General features: G+C 52.6%; 1 protein-coding gene across 1 annotated transcript in view; it reads right to left on the bottom strand.

Annotated features, from left to right (window-relative positions):
• Nucleotides 1-457: 457 nt before the first annotated feature.
• Nucleotides 458-17,341, bottom strand: part of LOC123623175 (store-operated calcium entry regulator STIMATE) — a 51,639-nt gene continuing 34,755 nt past the window's right edge. The window contains exons 2-8 of the mRNA XM_045530001.1: nt 15,547-15,595; nt 12,470-12,565; nt 9,968-10,089; nt 4,977-5,089; nt 3,903-3,980; nt 2,991-3,140; nt 458-1,159 (exon numbers count right to left, since the gene is read on the bottom strand). Coding sequence (XP_045385957.1) covers nt 1,043-1,159; nt 2,991-3,140; nt 3,903-3,980; nt 4,977-5,089; nt 9,968-10,089; nt 12,470-12,565; nt 15,547-15,595 — 725 coding nt within the window. The 3' untranslated portion in view covers nt 458-1,042. The remainder of the gene's footprint in view (nt 1,160-2,990; nt 3,141-3,902; nt 3,981-4,976; nt 5,090-9,967; nt 10,090-12,469; nt 12,566-15,546; nt 15,596-17,341) is intronic.

Here is a 17,341-nt window from a genome sequence, read left to right as displayed (position 1 = left end):
TGCAACGTGAGTAGACGACAGGCACCAGGGCAGCGTGAGAGGAGGCTCCTGGACGTGGGCCCAGGGCTGGCTCTCAGGCTGCGGCAGCAGGGCTAGGAGGCCGTCACTATTTACTAGAGATCTGGAGGCTCTGTAGAGAGGCAGGGAACACACGGGAGAGTGGCAGAGATAGCGAGGACACAAAGACCTCTTAGGTTCCTTTCTTGGTCAAGTTTAACCAAGGCCTCTAACCTGCCCGCAGACAGCCCACAGAGCTCATGGGCCCTGGGCAGCGCCCGTCCCATCCACATCCATGTCCAGAATCCAGTAATATCCCAAGCGAAAAACTCCCGGATTTTTCCTCCCACCAGCTCACACCCCATGAAAGGCAAACAAACCCATTTCTTTGGGGATTAAAAAGAGTTTTTAAATACAATAGTATGAAAATATAACTTAAAAATATAAAAGTCAAACAGCATACGGAAGACTTAAAAATCTCTGTTTTGCCCATTAGTCCCAAAGGTACTTTGTAGGAAATAAACACATACTCAAAAACCAGTAACACGGCCACAGCTCATAAAACCGGCTCCAAAAATCAATAGTTACAAAAGCCATTTCGAGTAAGAAAGCATTCCGGTTCTGATTTGGTCAATGAGTGACTTTTAGCCCCAAACGCGTCACGTGCTCACACTGCCTGCAGCCTGGCGAAAGGACCACCGTGGTCTGTGCCTGATTCCTTCCACCTGGCCACCCAGTCGGACACAGGGCAGGGCCTCAAGGTCCCTTACAACACTGCTCAGGACAACAACAAACAGACAAAACTCCTCGCTTGCATATTTGGTCAGTGTTTGTAGTGCAACTGAGTGGGGACCTCAGCCCCTGGCCCCGCAGGCGCTGGCTCCTCTTCCCTCTTGGCAGGTCACAGTAGTCTGGGGGCGGGTAGAGTGGGCAGAGACAGCAAGGAGTGGAGGTAGAAGAGGAGGGGCAGAGAGAGGAGGGAAGGAACGATGCTGCAGACCCGTGGCCGGTGGGCCCCGCCCGTCACCCCCAGCAGGGGACTGTGTCATACAGGCAGCCCAAAGCGGTGCTTCTTTTTCTTCACAGGCTTGAGGGGGGTCAGTCTGCGGAGATCCTCCTCCACGTCGGACTCCTCCATCTCGTCGTCGGCCGAGATCAGGATCTGAGGCCGTGCAGAGGCAGGTCCGAGTCACCACCTGCAGGCCTTCCGCATCCGCCCACCCAGACCCCGTCCCCTCAGGGAGGCGAGTGTCTTTAGAAGAGGGGGAGGGGCACGGGGAGGCCCCTTACACAATGAGACACGCAGGCCCAGCACAGACCGCATTCGCTCCAAGGACAGTCACGGGCTACTGAAACCTGTACCGTGTCAACAGACCCCGCTTCCTCCACTAACGCTCCCCACTTCTCCATCCGACCTCCAGCGGGAAGCAAACCCCGATCAGAGCAACCTCAGCAGGGACCTGCAGCCTAACGTTCTCCTGGGGAAAAAAGCTCAGTCTGGGCACATGGAGTCCCAGGTCCTTCAAATTGCCTTAAATACAGCAGAAGCAAAGCCTCTTCCAGAAGGAAAAGAAAACATCTGTGAGGCACACAGAAGTGGGGCTTCCAGAGCTTTGGAGTGGCTGCTCTGAACCAACCTTGTACCTTCTGAGGACAAACGGGAGCACTTCCCTTTTCTGAGCCCCAAATGACTCGGCTGTGCAGCTGGGTCACCTCGGACAGACACGTTCATTCCTACACCTGCCAGGACGCCTGCCTGGCTCCTCAGGCCTCTGAGCACCAGGGAGAGACTGGCACAGCCCATGTTGGGAGCAAGAGGTCCAAGGCCCACCTGCGCAAGGGAGGCAGCTCCTTCAGGCGCACGGTCTGACTGCCTCTCTCGGACTGTCCCCTCGCAGGGCTTCCTGCCTCCAGTCAGCCCCTGACTGGCACGAGCACAGCCCATTGCTCTGCCTGGATCACAAAGCACCTTGCCCATCCAGCTCCGACTCTGCCTGTCCTCACTTCTCGTCACTCGTCCCATATTCTGGAACACACGCCACGCTGGCCACAGTGAATTTCATGCTATTACCTAGACACTAAATCATGAGACCATCAATGCTCACGAGCTGCTTCTGCCTATGGCAGTGTCTGTCATTCACCTAATGCTCACCAAACTCTCATATCACAGGCCCCGGCCACATTCTAGGGACACGCCCCTAGAGAAGAGACGGGCTTATCCTCTGTCCTACCCATCTCTTTGTCTTCCACAGCTCCCTCCAGACTGCCAGGGTCCCCCCACGTTCCGCTGTGCTTCCGTCCCAGAGTGTTTTGCCTGCGCCTCACCTGCAAGTCTCAAGGCCTCTTGGGGGAAGACGTCAGTCTCAGCCACTTCTGTAGCTGCCACCCGCAGCACAGGGCTCAGCACAATGCGGGGACTCCCCAGGGCCTCCCACGAGTGGGCCCCGCCTCACCCCACGGGACGCAGGTGTGGAGTGAGTACTGCGGGCTGGCCGAGGCTGCTGTGCGTGACCAGCATCCTCCCCTGAGCTCCAAACCTCTGAACTTAGGAGACCGGAAAACGAGGGGAGACGAGCTTCCTCCTGCAAAGTCTGGCTACTCCTACGTTTTAGAAGTTTCCAGCTGGCTTAGCCAACACTTCCCTTGCTCTTTAGTGGTGGGCAGGGACTCAAACACCTTAATGCTTGAAGGTCAACCATCAGGCCCGTAAGAGGCCTTGCCAGCTCCCCTGGAACGAGGCAGCCACTCCGTGCCTGTCCTTCTCTGCTGGCGGAGGGACTGCTGGGAACAAGCCGGCCCCACGGGGCAGCAGGAGCAGTCCCAGCTGGGCGGGAGCGGTCCGTGCCCTTGGCTGTTCTCTAGCTCAGACTCTTCCCCCCACCCCCACCCCCACCCCGACTGGTGCGGTGACTCAGCACTTGAGTGAAGAGCGGGGACCTCCACGGGCCAGGGGTGGGATGGCTCAGGCCCCAAAGAGCCAGGGAGGCCCCTACCTCAGACTCAGACTCCTCGTGGGACGCCGCCCGCCGGTAGCGGACCTTGCTCCCATTCCTCGAGTCCTGGTTGGCTCCCCTTTCTTCTAGCTTAGCTTTCGTCTTCCCTTTTCTCATGAGGAAATTGTCCACTACCCAAAACATCAAAGCCTGTGGGGAAGAAGAGTGCAGGTTACTCCGGCAGAAACCACTTTGCAGAGCAGAGCAGCCCCCAATCCACCTGTCCCCACCCCCCTTCCAGACTACGGAAAGGAAAACCTCACCTAGCCCCCTACTGTCTCCCAGAAGCTTAGAGATTCCCAATGTGTTTTCTTTGCTTCAGTTTTATTATCAGAGAATGGGCAAGAAGCTGCGTGCCCCAGTCACTCTGAGGGGTTTTGCTGAGCTAATGGACGGGACAGCCTGTCTCGGGCCTGAAACCCAGGTCTCTGACACCTGCGCCGGGGCCCTCCCCACAGACCCACGCGGTGGCTGGCACACTCGCCATCATCTGCCTGTCCCAGGCTCCTTCACCATCTCTTCTCACGATCTAACTTCTAGCCATGTGTCCACAAGTTTCTCTTTGAGATCTGTGCTCTGGAATAAAGGACTGGGGACACTGGAAATGATCCTTATCTACAAGCTGGTGCTGTACAAGGGATGGGACTCTCTGGTGGGAGGTCCCCCAGCACGGAGGACAAGACAAAGTTCCCAGGACCCTCCATCGCACGCAGGAGCCCTGGAGCGGGGGCCCGCCTCTTGAGAAAACAATCCCACCATTTCCAGGGCTGGGGTGGGGGCTGGAGGTGACAAATGGTCACACAGAATGACCTGAGGGCCATAAGGTGAGTTTTCTCTAAGACTCAGAGCGCTGGAAAGGAACCCTGGAAGGCAGGGCACAAACTGGGGTAAAAATGCAACATTGGCACTGACGTTGACAAAGAAGGGGACGATCAGCATGACGATGGCCAGTTTCAAGTCTGGGTTTTCAATGGGATTCAACAGGGCCACCTGTGAAGAGAAGTGGACTCAGTGAGGTGAGGAGAGGCCACCAAGAGAGCGCGGGGTGGGGTGGGGTGGAGACGGCCATGCCCCTGGGAGCTTAGCTTAGACACTGCCCTGGAGCCTGGTGGGAACAGCACCTCTGCCTAGTGCTGCACGGCCCCCCAGATGGGACTGTCAACGAGGGACCCCTTGGGGACCACAGTGAGCAGCTGGTGCTCTCACAGCTTTCCCCTTGGCTTATAGCCACCAAGCCAGAGCAAAGCAGTGTCCCCTGAGAGCGGAGTGTGGGCTTACGGGGCATTGAAGGGGTGAACGCTCATTAGACTGCAGCAATGAGGCCAGACCACTTTCCATCAGAAATCCTGCACCCCAATCACCCCAAAAGACAACAGCTCTGAAAAGCCTTAGCTTATTTTCTTAAAAAAATAAAACCCAGCCACAAATAAAACCAAAGGGAGGCCAAGATCTGGGCCAATTGCTCTTGAAGGCTTTGGCTTGTTTCGTGTGGGAGTGCAGAGATGAGCCATGGAGGCTTATCTGCACAGCACTGGGGCTGGGGGTAGAGGCCAGGGCTTCAGGGTGTTGGTGGGCACAAATCCTGGAAACTGCCTGTGGCACCAAATGGCTCAGTTAAACCACTAGCAAAGACAGGCATGTGAGGAGGTCGTTTGCCACTGCAGAAACATTTATAGTTGCAAGGCCTGAAACTAGCATCAGATGGTAAGCAAGCCGAGGGCAGGCACTGCATTTCCTTAGCTTTATATATCCCAAGGCTTAGCCTAGAGCAGACATTTATATAAATGAAGTGGATGGAGGCTAAGTCAAAGAATGACAAGTTAATGCTCTTATGAGTAGCTGCCATAGCAGACCAAATCCAGGGGACGTTCATGGAGTTAGAAAAAACAACTGTGGTTTTCCACTAAGGTTGGGGTGTGGGGGGGATGGGGAAGTGCCGTGTGCTTAGCTCAGCAGGGAGAGGCCAAAGCAGGGCGAGAGGCAAACCTTTTTCCACTGAAGTATTAACAGGATGATGAAGACGACAGATTTTTCAAAAATCATGATCACGATGTAAAGAGCGCACTGCCCGACCCAGGCTCCACACTGCAGAGGGTCACCTGCAGGGACAGGCGGTGCTCAGTCACAGGGGGCCCAGCATCTGGGTGAAACACCCCCCTTGCCCACGGCTCCTGAGCCTTCACACCCCCACCTGCACCCCAGAACCCTGGCTTGAAGGGTGCTTCATGAGCCCCCAGAGCGCTAAAAATGACCTCACCCCTAACAGATAAATGCAGTGTTCTAAATAAAATCAGGAATTCATTTGAAGATACCAAAATGGTCTTTCTTTCAAGAGATTCTAAGATGGAATTAAAAAGCACTAAAGTTAGTAAGTGCTCATTGCTGGAGCCCAGAAAAGCTGCTCTGCCTGCCTGCTGGCAGCAGAAGCTGTGTGAAGCAAGACTGCTATTATTGTCCGCTGTTGATTTTTCCAGTGACTGTGCTGCTGCCCCTCCTTTCCTCCGTCCGTGAGTGGACTGACCTCTGTGGATGACGAAGGCAGCATCAACCTCTCTGTGTGTCTCCCACCCATACCCCGCTCCCTGGCCGTCCCCGATGCCCTCACACTGAGAGCAGAAATCTCATTCTGGACGAATTCAGATTCCGACCGCCTAGTGTGGATCACCCCAAACACCCTGGCCAGGGACGAGGAAGAGAAGAGAAGCCCTCAGGGCAAGGAGGTGGGAGTGATGGGCCCAGGCCTGGCTCTGACAAAGGCCCAACTGTGATCCCTTCAGTCACCAAGCTTGAGAACCGAGGAGCCCCACATTCCAAGCTGGGGGTACTCAGGCCCTGTGGTGCCTCCAGAATGATTCAAAAGGTACTCAAAGGACAGGGACCAGCCCCTGCAGGGAATGATCCTGAGACACGCAGAACCCTGGGGTGGGCCTGGGAGCAGGGGAGACACAGGGGAGTGAGGGGTATGGGGGAGGCTGCCTTGGGCTCCCCCCGGAAGCTCTGTTAGAAGATGGCCAGAAGAGGGGATAGAGGGCAACGTTTCAGGGGAGGCAAAGGCCCTTATCTAGTCTGTGAGAAGAGAATTTGGCTCAAAGAGAAATCTCCAGCTTCTCATTTGGTTCTACTGTTTCTGTAGCAATCCTGCTCAGGCGCCCAGGCGGGAGGCCCCCAGCCCGCCCGAGCCTGCCAGCTGCACACAATGCAAGCACAAGTGAATGCCATTACGCAGCTGTAATGGACAAAACACCAGGCCATTCCCTTTTCTGGAAAAGCCCGGGAGAAGCATGGCAGAAAGCATGCAGAAACATGAGTCGCCTCTTCTGAGGTCTTCCTTTCTACTTTCACTTACGGGACAAGAGATATTTGAGCCAAAAAAACATTTCAGAAGCACAACCCCTCCTTGACAGGACTGCTAATGGGGTTTTGCAATCCTTTCAGTAAATCGCCTGACCTTATTGAGAAAAGTTCTCAAAAACAACAGATGAAAGTATTTGTGAAAAGCCATTAAGAATGAAAATAGTTAGATAGGAAGTGCTACTAGGAAGTCTCTCCGATGGGGCCTGGTGTGTTTCGGAGGCCGCACAACACGTGGCACCACTTATTTACTACCAAAAGGACGTCTGCGGGCTCAGTGTGCTCACTCCATCTGCTCTTAAAGTGACTGACGAAAGAGGAAACTGCTTTTCCTCCTGTCTGCCTCATGTTGCTCCGATGTTCTCAGTTTTTTGCTGCATGACTTAGCTGCAGCTGCTTCTTTTCTCATTTAGATGCTAAAATAAAATTCAGAAACATGGTGTAGAAAGAAAAAAAGCATCTGTAACCCCACTCTGGGGCATCATGTCCTCTGGTGCACCCGGATGGCGGCCACGGTGGGGTGAGTGCACGTGTGCCAGCGTATTTCCTGACTCCTGTTTCCTGTGAGTCTCTCAAACGCTCCCCAGGGCCTCGTCGTTACAGGGCAGACACGGTGGACAGGGTTGGCACGCCCTGCTTCTTACTGCAGTGGACAACCTCAGGTACATGCGTGTGTTGCCGGTGTTGAATTATTTCTGCAGAATAGGGGCCAAAAGGAGGGAACATATCTGTGCTGAGAGGCTTCTAGAAAGCGTTTGGACAGGGAGGGGTGGCAAAGCCCAGGAAGCACCGTCCCGTGGGGCACAGACCTTTTCCCTTCTGCATGGGAAGGAGGGGCCTGGTCATCAGACTGCAGACACTGGATCCAGTCTTGCCCCCAGGGATGTGTGGCTGATTTCCCCGAGTCCCATGCTCTTGTTTTTTTTTTTTTTTTAAGACAGAGTCTCGCTTTGTTGCCCTGGCTAGAATGAGTGCCGTGGTGTCAGCCTAGCTCACAGCAACCTCAAACTCCTGGGCTTCAGCGATCCTAATGCCTCAGCCTCCCGGGTAGCTGGGACTACAGGCATGTGCCACCATGCCCGGCTAATTTTTGCTATATATATTTTTAGTTGGCCAGATAATTTCTTTCTATTTTTTTAGTAGAGACGGGGTCTCGCTCTTGCTCAGGCTGGTCTCGAACTCCTGACCTTGAGCGATCCACCCGCCTCGGCCTCCCAGAGTGCTAGGATTACAGGCGTGAGCCTCGCACCTGGCCCCATGCTCTTGTTAGCAAGCTCATGACCTTCTTTTCTAGGAAGAAGAAAAGCTACCTGGAAAATAAGCCCCTCCTCTTCATTTAGCTGAGAGAGCTGTGGGGCCTACATCAGCGGTCCCCAACCTTTTTGGCACCGGGGACCAGTTTCATAGAAGACAATTTTTCCATGGACAGGGCAGGGAGGGTGAGGTGGGGGAGCTCTGCGGCCCAGTCCCTAACAGGCCTTGGACTGATTCCGGTCCGCAGCCTGGGGGCTGGGGGCTGCAGGCTTACAGGGAATTACTGCCTCAAATGGATGAGCAGGTTAACAGTTCTGGGAGGTAGAATAACATCCCTGCAAAGAAGCCTACATCTGAATCCTCGGAATACGTGATTGTGTAATGCTCCATAGCAAAGAGGGAATTGTGGCTGCAAATGGAATTGAAGTTGCTCATCAGCTAACTTTAAGATAGGAAAAGTATCTAGAGTGTCCAGGTGGGGCCAATGTAATCACAGGCCACTTTAAAGTGGCAGGAGGCATTGGGAGGGCAGAGCAATGCGATGTGTGGCTGCTGTGGAGACACAGGAAGGGGCCACAAGACAAGGCGTGCGGCGGCCTCCCGAGGCTGCAGAGTGCAGGAACGGTCTCCCAGGGCCTCCAGAAGCCATCCCTACCGGCACCTGCAGTTTGCCCAGTGAGACCCATGTTGGACTCTGAACGAAAGAATTGTAAGGTAGTCAATTCGTGTCGTTTTGAGCCATGAAATTTGTGGTAGTTTGTTACAGAGCAATAGAAAATGACAGAAATTGTGAGAAATAGAAAACAACAGGTGACAGGCAGATCCACCTTAGCACTGGTCAGCTACTGTCGAGCTGATCCTTTCCCAAAGGGCTCTCGACAGCAAAGGAGTAGTTATGAGCACTGTCCCGGAGGTGGTGGAGGGTTCGGGTGTCCCGGCGCAGCGGGCACGAGGCTCCCCGACCCACGCGCTGGCTGGGTGAGCTCCTGCGTCACTGAACTCTGCTGGGTGCCTGCTCTGTAAACGAAGAGGCTGCTGCGCTGGTCCACACGTGCTGTGGTCCACTTCTGTCCTGCAAGCCGAGGACGGATGACTCGGGGCTTCTCAAAAGCCTTCCCTGGAGCCACACGCTGTGTGCTGGACACTATCTTAAGTCAGTGACTCATCGGGCATCAAGTGACGGGACTAAGAAAAGCCCTCCCTGAGTTCATCTCCCCTCAACGGAGACAAACAATTACTTAAGATTTCTAGAAATACCCAAGGCATTCACAGCCAGCTCCCCTTTTAAACTGTCAGGCCCTTGTGAATCTTCAGCGATCTAGGAGTGAGTGGCCTTCAGGCCCAGGGCCATGAGCTCTTTGGTAGGCGTGACCAGGAAAGCAGAGAGGGGATCCAGAATTCCATCCGCACTCCCTCTCTCTTGTCCTGTGTGCCCCTCTCATGGCCAAGGCTCCACTGATGCTGCTCCAACTGGGCGGGGGAGCTCCTGCCTGCAGACAGCGGGGCCAGCTGTGAAGGTGGGAAAGAGCTGATGTTACCCCTTAAGCCTGTCCCAAAACCCCAGAGGGCAGTGAGGGCCCAAAGAGGCACCTCTCACCAGCAGCCCCTGTGGAGGCCACATCCAGCTGTTTCCCACATTCAGAGCCAGCACCAGGCAGCTTCCTACCTAAGCTGTCTCCCAATGGGGTCTGAGATGGGAGTGGGTCACAGCCTGGCCAGCATCCACAAGTCATCTGTTCTGAGCCGTGTCTCTGAGTGAGGATGACCCTCGTGTCCCTGGTGACTGGTACATGCCAGATTCTGGGCTGGGTGTGAGCCTGCAGTTGGGAGATAGTAAAGCAACCTGGTCTCCAAGGGGATGCACCTGCCAGCACTGGCTGTGTGAGCTCTACTCTGCCAAGAGAATGGCCCGGTGATGGGACAAGCACAAATATGCAGCACAGAGAGGGGCAGAGCTCTGCACCTCTACACAATGAGAGTTGTCCCCATCCCTCTGATGTGGTGGGCAGGTGCCGTGCGCTCTATGGGAAGCCTGGCAGAACGAAGTGGCCTTGTGGCCCTGTGGGTGGGACCACTGGTGCCCTCTGGTGGAAGGGGCAAACATCTGGCCTCCTTCCAAGTCTAGTGTCTCCTGGCTCCTGCCAACTTCGCTGCCACAAGGTGAGGGCCCCAGCAGTGAGGCAGGTACCCATGCCCACAGAGGGTGTGCTCAGGCCCCAGAACCGGCCCCGCCAGCAGCCCCACCACCAGCTGGAGACAGCTGCCAGCTCCTGAGCCTTTTCTGGAACCATGTGTGTGGTGGGCTGCACGGGGCAAGGAGCAGACCTCCCGGCAGTCCCAACGCGCCCTGTCCAACGTCCACGGCCCGTTACCGTATTCGCCAAAGCGCAGGGACTCCCACTGCTGCCACTCCACCAGCACGCTGACGGCACGCACGCCCACGTAGATGAGCAGCATGCCCACGGTGGCGTCCAGGAGGAAGTTGATGAGATACCTGTGGGGAGAGGGCGCACCAGCACTGTCAGCGTGCTGCCTGCCGAGGCTGGAGGTCAAGGCCGACGCAGTGTGGCCTGGAGGGGCTGACTGGCCCAGTGCTTGCTCGGGCTTGTTTGGGGCTGGCCGTGTTAAGGTGCCCGTGCAGCTCTCCTGCCCCTCAGCTCATCGGGAGTCAAATGACTTGACGGAGGGGTGGAAATGGGACAAAGGAACTTAAAAACCCTCAAGTGTACCTGCCAGGCAAAGGTTCAACGCAAGACAGAGTACCTGGAAGCAGCCAAGGAAATCAACAGGAAAACAGAATATAACTGGGACAAACAGATCCATCCAACGTTCTGTCCACGCCCTGACGATGCGGCTCATGCGAGGCCCCAGCAATGCTGCTGCCCCCGAGCACGGCAGGAGAATGCTCTCTGGGGTCTCTAGACAAAGGGGGCAGGGCCACGTGGCCCTCACTCATCTCCATCTGGAGTCTGGTGCAAGTAATATTTTTATACTTCGAAAAGAGAGCTTTATTCCCCTCAGGAAAAGGCAAGATGGTGGGAGGAAGAGAGGAGGAGGAGGGCCCGAAGGGTATGCCCACACTGACCACGTGTCCTTGTGAGGTCTGTCTCCACCTGTCTGACAGAAACCTTTCCCCTCACCAGCGCCCTCTCTCGAGGGCCCTGCACCCAGATCCAGCGGAGCTCCACCCTACGGTAGACTGGGTCACTGGGCCAGGTGCTGACCCTCTGTGCCACCACACGGCTCCGAGATCCTTGCAGGTAAGCTTCAGGACACAAGACCTGGCCACGGCAGCTTTTGAGTTGCTGGGGCTTGAGGCATTTTATGAAGCCCGGCCTCGGCCGTGTGCACAGCACGCTCTAGGGTCAGAGCGCTCGAGAATCACTGTGAAGAGGGAGGGGGCCACATGTCTTCCGCCTGCCCTTCCTCTTTAAAATCACAAGGGGTCACTCTCAGACCAGAGATGGCAGGAACAGCAACAGCTTCCAGGGCAATTTCTCCTCTGGCCCGAGGTTACACTGCTCTGACACTTAACTGGTGTCCAGAGCTTCTCGCACCTGAGTTCTCACACCTGAGACCCATCCAGAAAATGAGAACAAGGACACCTGAGGTATGTATACGCCTTACGTTCATTCACTCACTCCCCAAATATTTACTGAGCCTGCGGTGTGCCGGGCCCTGGCAGTAAAGAAAGTCCTGTGCTCTGTACTCAAAACAGGTGAGACCGGCAGACAGCAGAGCACCACGTGGTGCTGGAGCCAGACTGGAGGGGCCCCATCACCCCTGAGCTATGCGACCCTGCACTTATATAGAACTTCTCTGTGCTTCAGATGGGGATAATCAAAGTATCTATAATATACAGCTGGGCTGCTATGAGGATGAAAGCAGGCAGGAGACGGGGCCGGGATGAAGTGTGAGCCTCCTTTGCCTTTCCATCTGCTTCGATGCAGAATTGTGCAGCAATGCTGTCAGCAAGGAGGACAGCATATCGTGGCCAGACTAAGGTTGCAGACAGACGGCTCTGGGGGCTGTGTGGAAGGCACAGTGCAGTGAGAGGGCAGAAGAACCCCTGGTCTCTAGGTCAAAGAGGTCAAGAATGGTCAGCAACAGTTCTTTTTTTTTTTTTTTTTTTTTTTTTGAGACAGAGTCTCACTTTGTTGCCCGGGCTAGAGTGAGTGCCGTGGCGTCAGCTTAGCTCACAGCAACCTCAGACTCCTGGGCTTAAACGATCCTACTGCCTCAGCCTCCCGAGTAGCTGGGACTACAGGCATGAGCAACCATGCCCGGCTAATTTTTTTGTATATATATTTTTAGTTGGCCAGATAATTTCTTTCTATTTTTAGTAGAGACGGGGTCTCACTCTTGCTCAGGCTGGTCTCGAACTCCTGACCTCGAGCGATCCACCCGCCTCGGCCTCCCAGAGCTAGGATTACAGGCGTGAGCCACCGCGCCCGGCCTATCAGCAACAGTTCTGACCCTGAGTGGCTGACACCAAAGAGAAGCCCTGTGTGTCCTGGTTCCAGCACAGAGACACACCTGTAGGGTGTTACCTTTCCTTGCCAGGGGCTGCTTGGAAACTGGGAGACAAAAAGGCAATATAAAATCGAAGGACAGAACTTGGACTGATCAGCAGAAAGCCAAAGCATGGATCATGTGTCACCATGCAAAGCCCTGTGAGCCAACTGACAGCTGTGTGTGAGTTCAGGGACAGCGTGCACAGGTGGCCTCTCAGAGGAACACAGAAGAGAAAAGGGGAGCACCCTCTCCCCAAGCTGGAGGGAGCGGGACCAGCAGCGAAAGCAAGGCCAGCCTACATTTTGAATGGAGGGGTGAGTGACGTTTGCAATGTTTGTACTCAAATGCGAACCACTTACAGTGAACAAGGGTCCTCTTCAGTGAGATCTGCTAGGTATACATTTGCAAAGTGGATGAACAGCATTCCTATGGCTTGTTTGGAAGTGTCTAAAAACCTGTACAAAATAGAACCAGCACTTGTTATCTGTCTGACAGGAGGGTACTATGCAATTTGGGGAAAACGAGACATCTGAAACAGGAAAAAAGCTGCCAGGGAGACCCCAACCTTCCAATTACTAGTCACCTCTTCCTGGGGCCTTCAGTACTAACTCAGGCCATTTCAGCCAACTTTCAAAACCTTCAGTAACACTGCCTTTGAAATCCGTAAAAGGCCACTTGTTTTTATTCTTTCAGAGACAGAGTCACCCTGTCACCCTGACTAGAGTACACTGGTGTCATCATAGCTCACTGCAATGTCAAACTCCTGGGCTCAAGCAATCCTCCTCCCTCAGCCTCCTGAGTAGCTGGGACTACCAACCTGCACCATCACACCTGGCTAATTTTTCTATTTTTTGGTAGAGACAGGGTCTTACTCTTGCTCAGGCTGATCTAAAACTCCTGACCTCAAGCAATCCTCCCACCTCTGCCTCTCAGAGTGCTAAGATTACAGGCATGAGACACCCCGCCCAGCCAGGCCACTATTAATCATATTTAAAATAATGTTTTTAATTTTTCATTTTGTAACTTCAAAATAAAATGCTAGATCACAGCTTTGCAATGAAGCCCAAGGTGCCCCCTATTTTAAAGAGCCCCCATTTGACTTCACTCACAATGAGCTAAACTATTTGCAGGATTAACAAGACTTGCAGAAATCCAGCGTTAGAGGTGGATCCCTAAACAAATTCCAGCTGCTGCCATTTAAACAATGGGCTAGATGAGGGGTATGCAAACTTTTTCTGTAAAAGGCCAGAGTAAATATTTTAGGTGTTGTGGGCCATATGTTTCCTGTCTCAACTGCTCAACGCTGCCATTGGAGCCGGAGCATGAAAATGGCCATAGACACAGCTATTCCCGTAACACAGACTGGCCTGCAGGCTGCAGTGTGGGCTAGGTGACAGGTGTTTCGAAAAAGAAAAAACAAGAGTGTTAATCTTTGGGACACCCTGTCACCCCATCCATGTGGCAGGAGCATGGTGGCGACGGTGTGTGCCTTCAGACTCTTCTGCCACACTCATGTCTGACGTGGCCACTCACGTCTGTGGCCAAAGCACCTCTTGATTGTGGCCGCCTCTCTTGGCCTCCCAGTTGGGCATCAGCCCCAGGCTCTCAGGACCGGAACCAACTGTGGAGATTATCCAGACCAGCTCTGTAACCAAGGCTGGAAAATCATGCCCTAAACTCATGAGAGAGGAGGAGTTACCAAAGGACAATGTGTAAGACACAGAGAGGCCCAAACCTAGGTCTTCACCAAGTCCCTCCCCAGAGCTGAGGTGGGAGTCACATATTCTAAAGTTAAATACCTAGACTTAAGAGAAACCAATTGGGAAAAATAAAAATAAGAATTAGCGACATTTGATAGTAATGCATTTAAGAATAAGCAAGAACATGCTTAAATTTTTATGAAGTGACTTTTTATCACTGCAGTTTATTGAAGTTTCTTTTGAAGGAGAAGGGATATTTTGTTAGGGCAGATGCCAGCCTACAGAGGCAGCTTCTTGTGGACACTGTGTTGTGTTGAAATGCTATTTCCTTCCAGATGATTTATTTTCTTGGAGTTTTACCTTTGGAACCTACACCTGAAGCTTTACCACCATTTTACAAAGGAGATACTGCCACTGAAGGATCATCCTATATGAAATAAATATATGCTTGATAAATATCTCAAAATATATATAAGAAATACATATATTTGGTCTCTGCTCTGTTTCCTGGCATGGAGCTCCTAAAACCCCTGTGATTTCCTGAGTGACAGGGGTGCTAGGGGCACCTTTTGTTCTAATATTTGGTCTTTGACCCTAGTTCCTGACACAGAGCACCTAAATAACCCCCCTGGAATTTCCTGGGTCACAGGAGCCTTTTGTTCAAATGAGGGGACTCTTAGTGGGCTCCTGGACAGCTTCAGCATGGGCTGGTCACCGGAAAGACCAAGTCATGATGAGAAGCTTGGAACTTTCAGTCCACTCCCACCCTCCAGGGAGGAGAGAGGGCCCAGAGACGGAGTTAATGATCAATCACGCCTACGTGATGACGCCTCCATAAAAATCCCTCCACTATAGGGCCCAGGAGTTTCTAAGCTGGTGAACACATCCACACACTGGGACGCCAGATCCTGGACCTGGGACCCTTCCTGACCTCGGCCTTTGTACCTCTCTTCATCTAGCTGCTCATCTGTACCCTTTATAACAAAGAAGCAAATGTAAATAAAGGTTTCCCTGAGTTCCGTAAGCCATTCTAGCAAATTACTGAACCTGAGGGGGGCTGTGGGAGCCCCCAACTTTGGAGCCAATTTGGGCAGAAGTGTGGACTGTGACTGGCATCTGAAGTTGGGGGCAGTCTTGTGGGACTGAGCCCTTAACCTGTGGGGTCTATACTAAGTCCAGGTAGTATCAGAATTGAATTAAATTATGGGACACCCTGTTGGTATCTGGAGAGACAGAAACTTGGTTGGTGTGGGGAAAAAAAATCCCATATATTTGGTATGAGAAGTGCTGTGAGTAGAGAAATAGTTTTCCTTTATCCTAGGACCACGAAAGACTAGTTTTAGGGAGAGTAGTATTTTCATGGCATAGCTGGCTGATCTCCAAATTTAGATTGCCTTCTGCTTACACACATAGACTACAGAATCCAAGAATTCAAACCTAATCTAACAGGCAGATACAGATGCAGGAGCCTGCAGCAGGGACTATTTGTATTACCTTCTATCTTTCAACAGTGGAAACAGAGTGATCATAAAATAAAGGTAGGGACCAAAAGTTATCTGAAGAAATAGAAGTGCTTTATATTATCCATAATTCCTAATGATTAACTCAACTAAGGGATCCTAGACACATACACATCATTTCTCATATTCCATCCCCTCCCCACCCCAATACCACTCCAAATAATCCCCAACATTGTCAAAAGCATCCTAGAAATGAGTTAATACGTAAATACATACCATATCCTCCACGGACGTCTTTCATGCTTTGGTTCTCTGAAGCGTTTGACTGAAAGACAAGACAGACATCACGGCTTTCCAAAGCAACAAACAGCAAAGTACACGTGACAAGTAGGGCTACCAGTCTACTCACTGTCTACCTAAGTTAAGGTACTTTCTATTTCAACATGTGATAATATACAATAAGCCAACTGAGGCCCTATACTGCTGATGACAGTATGGACGCTTCAGAACTGGACACTCAGGAAGAATGACTCCTCACACCTGTGACAAGGCCTATTCATGTAAGCACTGGTAACAGCAAGGTGGAATGTAGCTGCTTCCAACTTCAGGATTTGTTCTATTCAAGGATAAATCCATCCAGCCACCCAAATGTTTACGAAGTGCCTACCCCAAGCCAGGCACTAAGGACATAATGGTAAAGTCAGTTGTCTAGCAACTTGGGGGACAGACACTTAAGCACATAGTGTGGTAAGTGCTAGAGAAGAGAGAAGTCTGAGGCAGAACGATGGCACAAGGGAAGGATGGCCAACTCCACCTGCCTGGAGGAGAGCAGCAGTTAGGACAGGTTTCCCTGCTGGGAGATGGGCAAGCCAGGCCCTGAAGGCTGGCAAACAGACCATGATTGGAGGGGATGGGGAGAAGACACGTTCTGGGTGGAGTAAACACCACAACTTCCTTAATAGGTGCAGGGAAGTAGCAGGGCAGAGTGTCTGGCATAATTCAGTTTGGCTTCAACACAGCAGGTAACAAGGGAGCCTTCTGGGGGAAAGGCAGGTAATAGGGTGACAAATTGAACAGGGGCCAAAGAGTGAGGGGATGAAATGCTGGGCCAAAGAGTCTGGAATGAATCCTGTAGGAAAGGAAAAACCAGGGAAGAGTTCTAAGCAGAGTCACAGACGTGTTGAACTGTGTTGCAGAAAGGCAGCTCTGTTAATTGAGTAGATGATGGATTTCTGGGGGTGGACGGGACCAAGGAAGGACACTGGCTATGGCCACTAGGTAGCAGTGCTCCTGCGATGGAACAGTCAGCAGGAGTGGGGCACTCATTCAGCAGCAGCCTGCTTGGCCTCAGAAGGCCGAGGACTCACCAGTTTGACATCTGTACCTTGGGTCTGCAGACACAAAACCGATTTGAATGAGAGGAAATACAAAGACTTAAAGCTACACATCCTCCATTGAAGGCTTGCACAATGATTCTGTCTACTAAAACAAGCACTGGGAGTGCTGCCTGTAGGATGTTTTCCCACACAACAGTGCTGAGGAGGAAACAGACAGCGACAAACCCACAGAGGATGCCTCGTTACTACCGGTAGCAGGCAAGAACCAACCTCTGGCAGAGTTCCGAACTGCCAATGAGGGTACAGGTGGAGAAGGGAGACAGGGAGGGAGGAAATGGTACCCAAAGCAATAAATCTCACTCTGAATAAATACAGGCAGCCTGCACTTTGCAAAGCAAGGGCTGCCTCTACAAAGAATTGAAATAGCAAGTCTGGTATATAGGGAGACATGTTGATAGAGACCAAAAAGCAGGTGGAATCGTAAGGAGGTCCGTCATTTCGTTGACACACTGCAGATCTAAGACATCAACAAGGCCAAAGAATCTAGAGTTGAGGCCGAGAGGTTCTGCTCACCCGAATAGCTCTCAAAGGCAAGAGGCTCCTTCCCAGGCGTATGCCAAGTCTCCCTCGGGGCAGGAGGTTCAGGAGGGAGACATGGAGGAAACTGGGGCGGGACAAAACCATCTGGAGGGAAAGCCTCCAGTCAGGGCCAGAGCCGCTTCACGTTCATTTGG

The sequence above is a fragment of the Lemur catta genome, chromosome 18 (genome assembly GCF_020740605.2).
Source record: "Lemur catta isolate mLemCat1 chromosome 18, mLemCat1.pri, whole genome shotgun sequence".
Lineage (NCBI taxonomy): Eukaryota > Metazoa > Chordata > Mammalia > Primates > Lemuridae > Lemur > Lemur catta.
The sequence above is the reverse complement of the archived record's forward strand: the minus strand, read 5'-3'. Positions and strand labels throughout refer to the sequence as shown.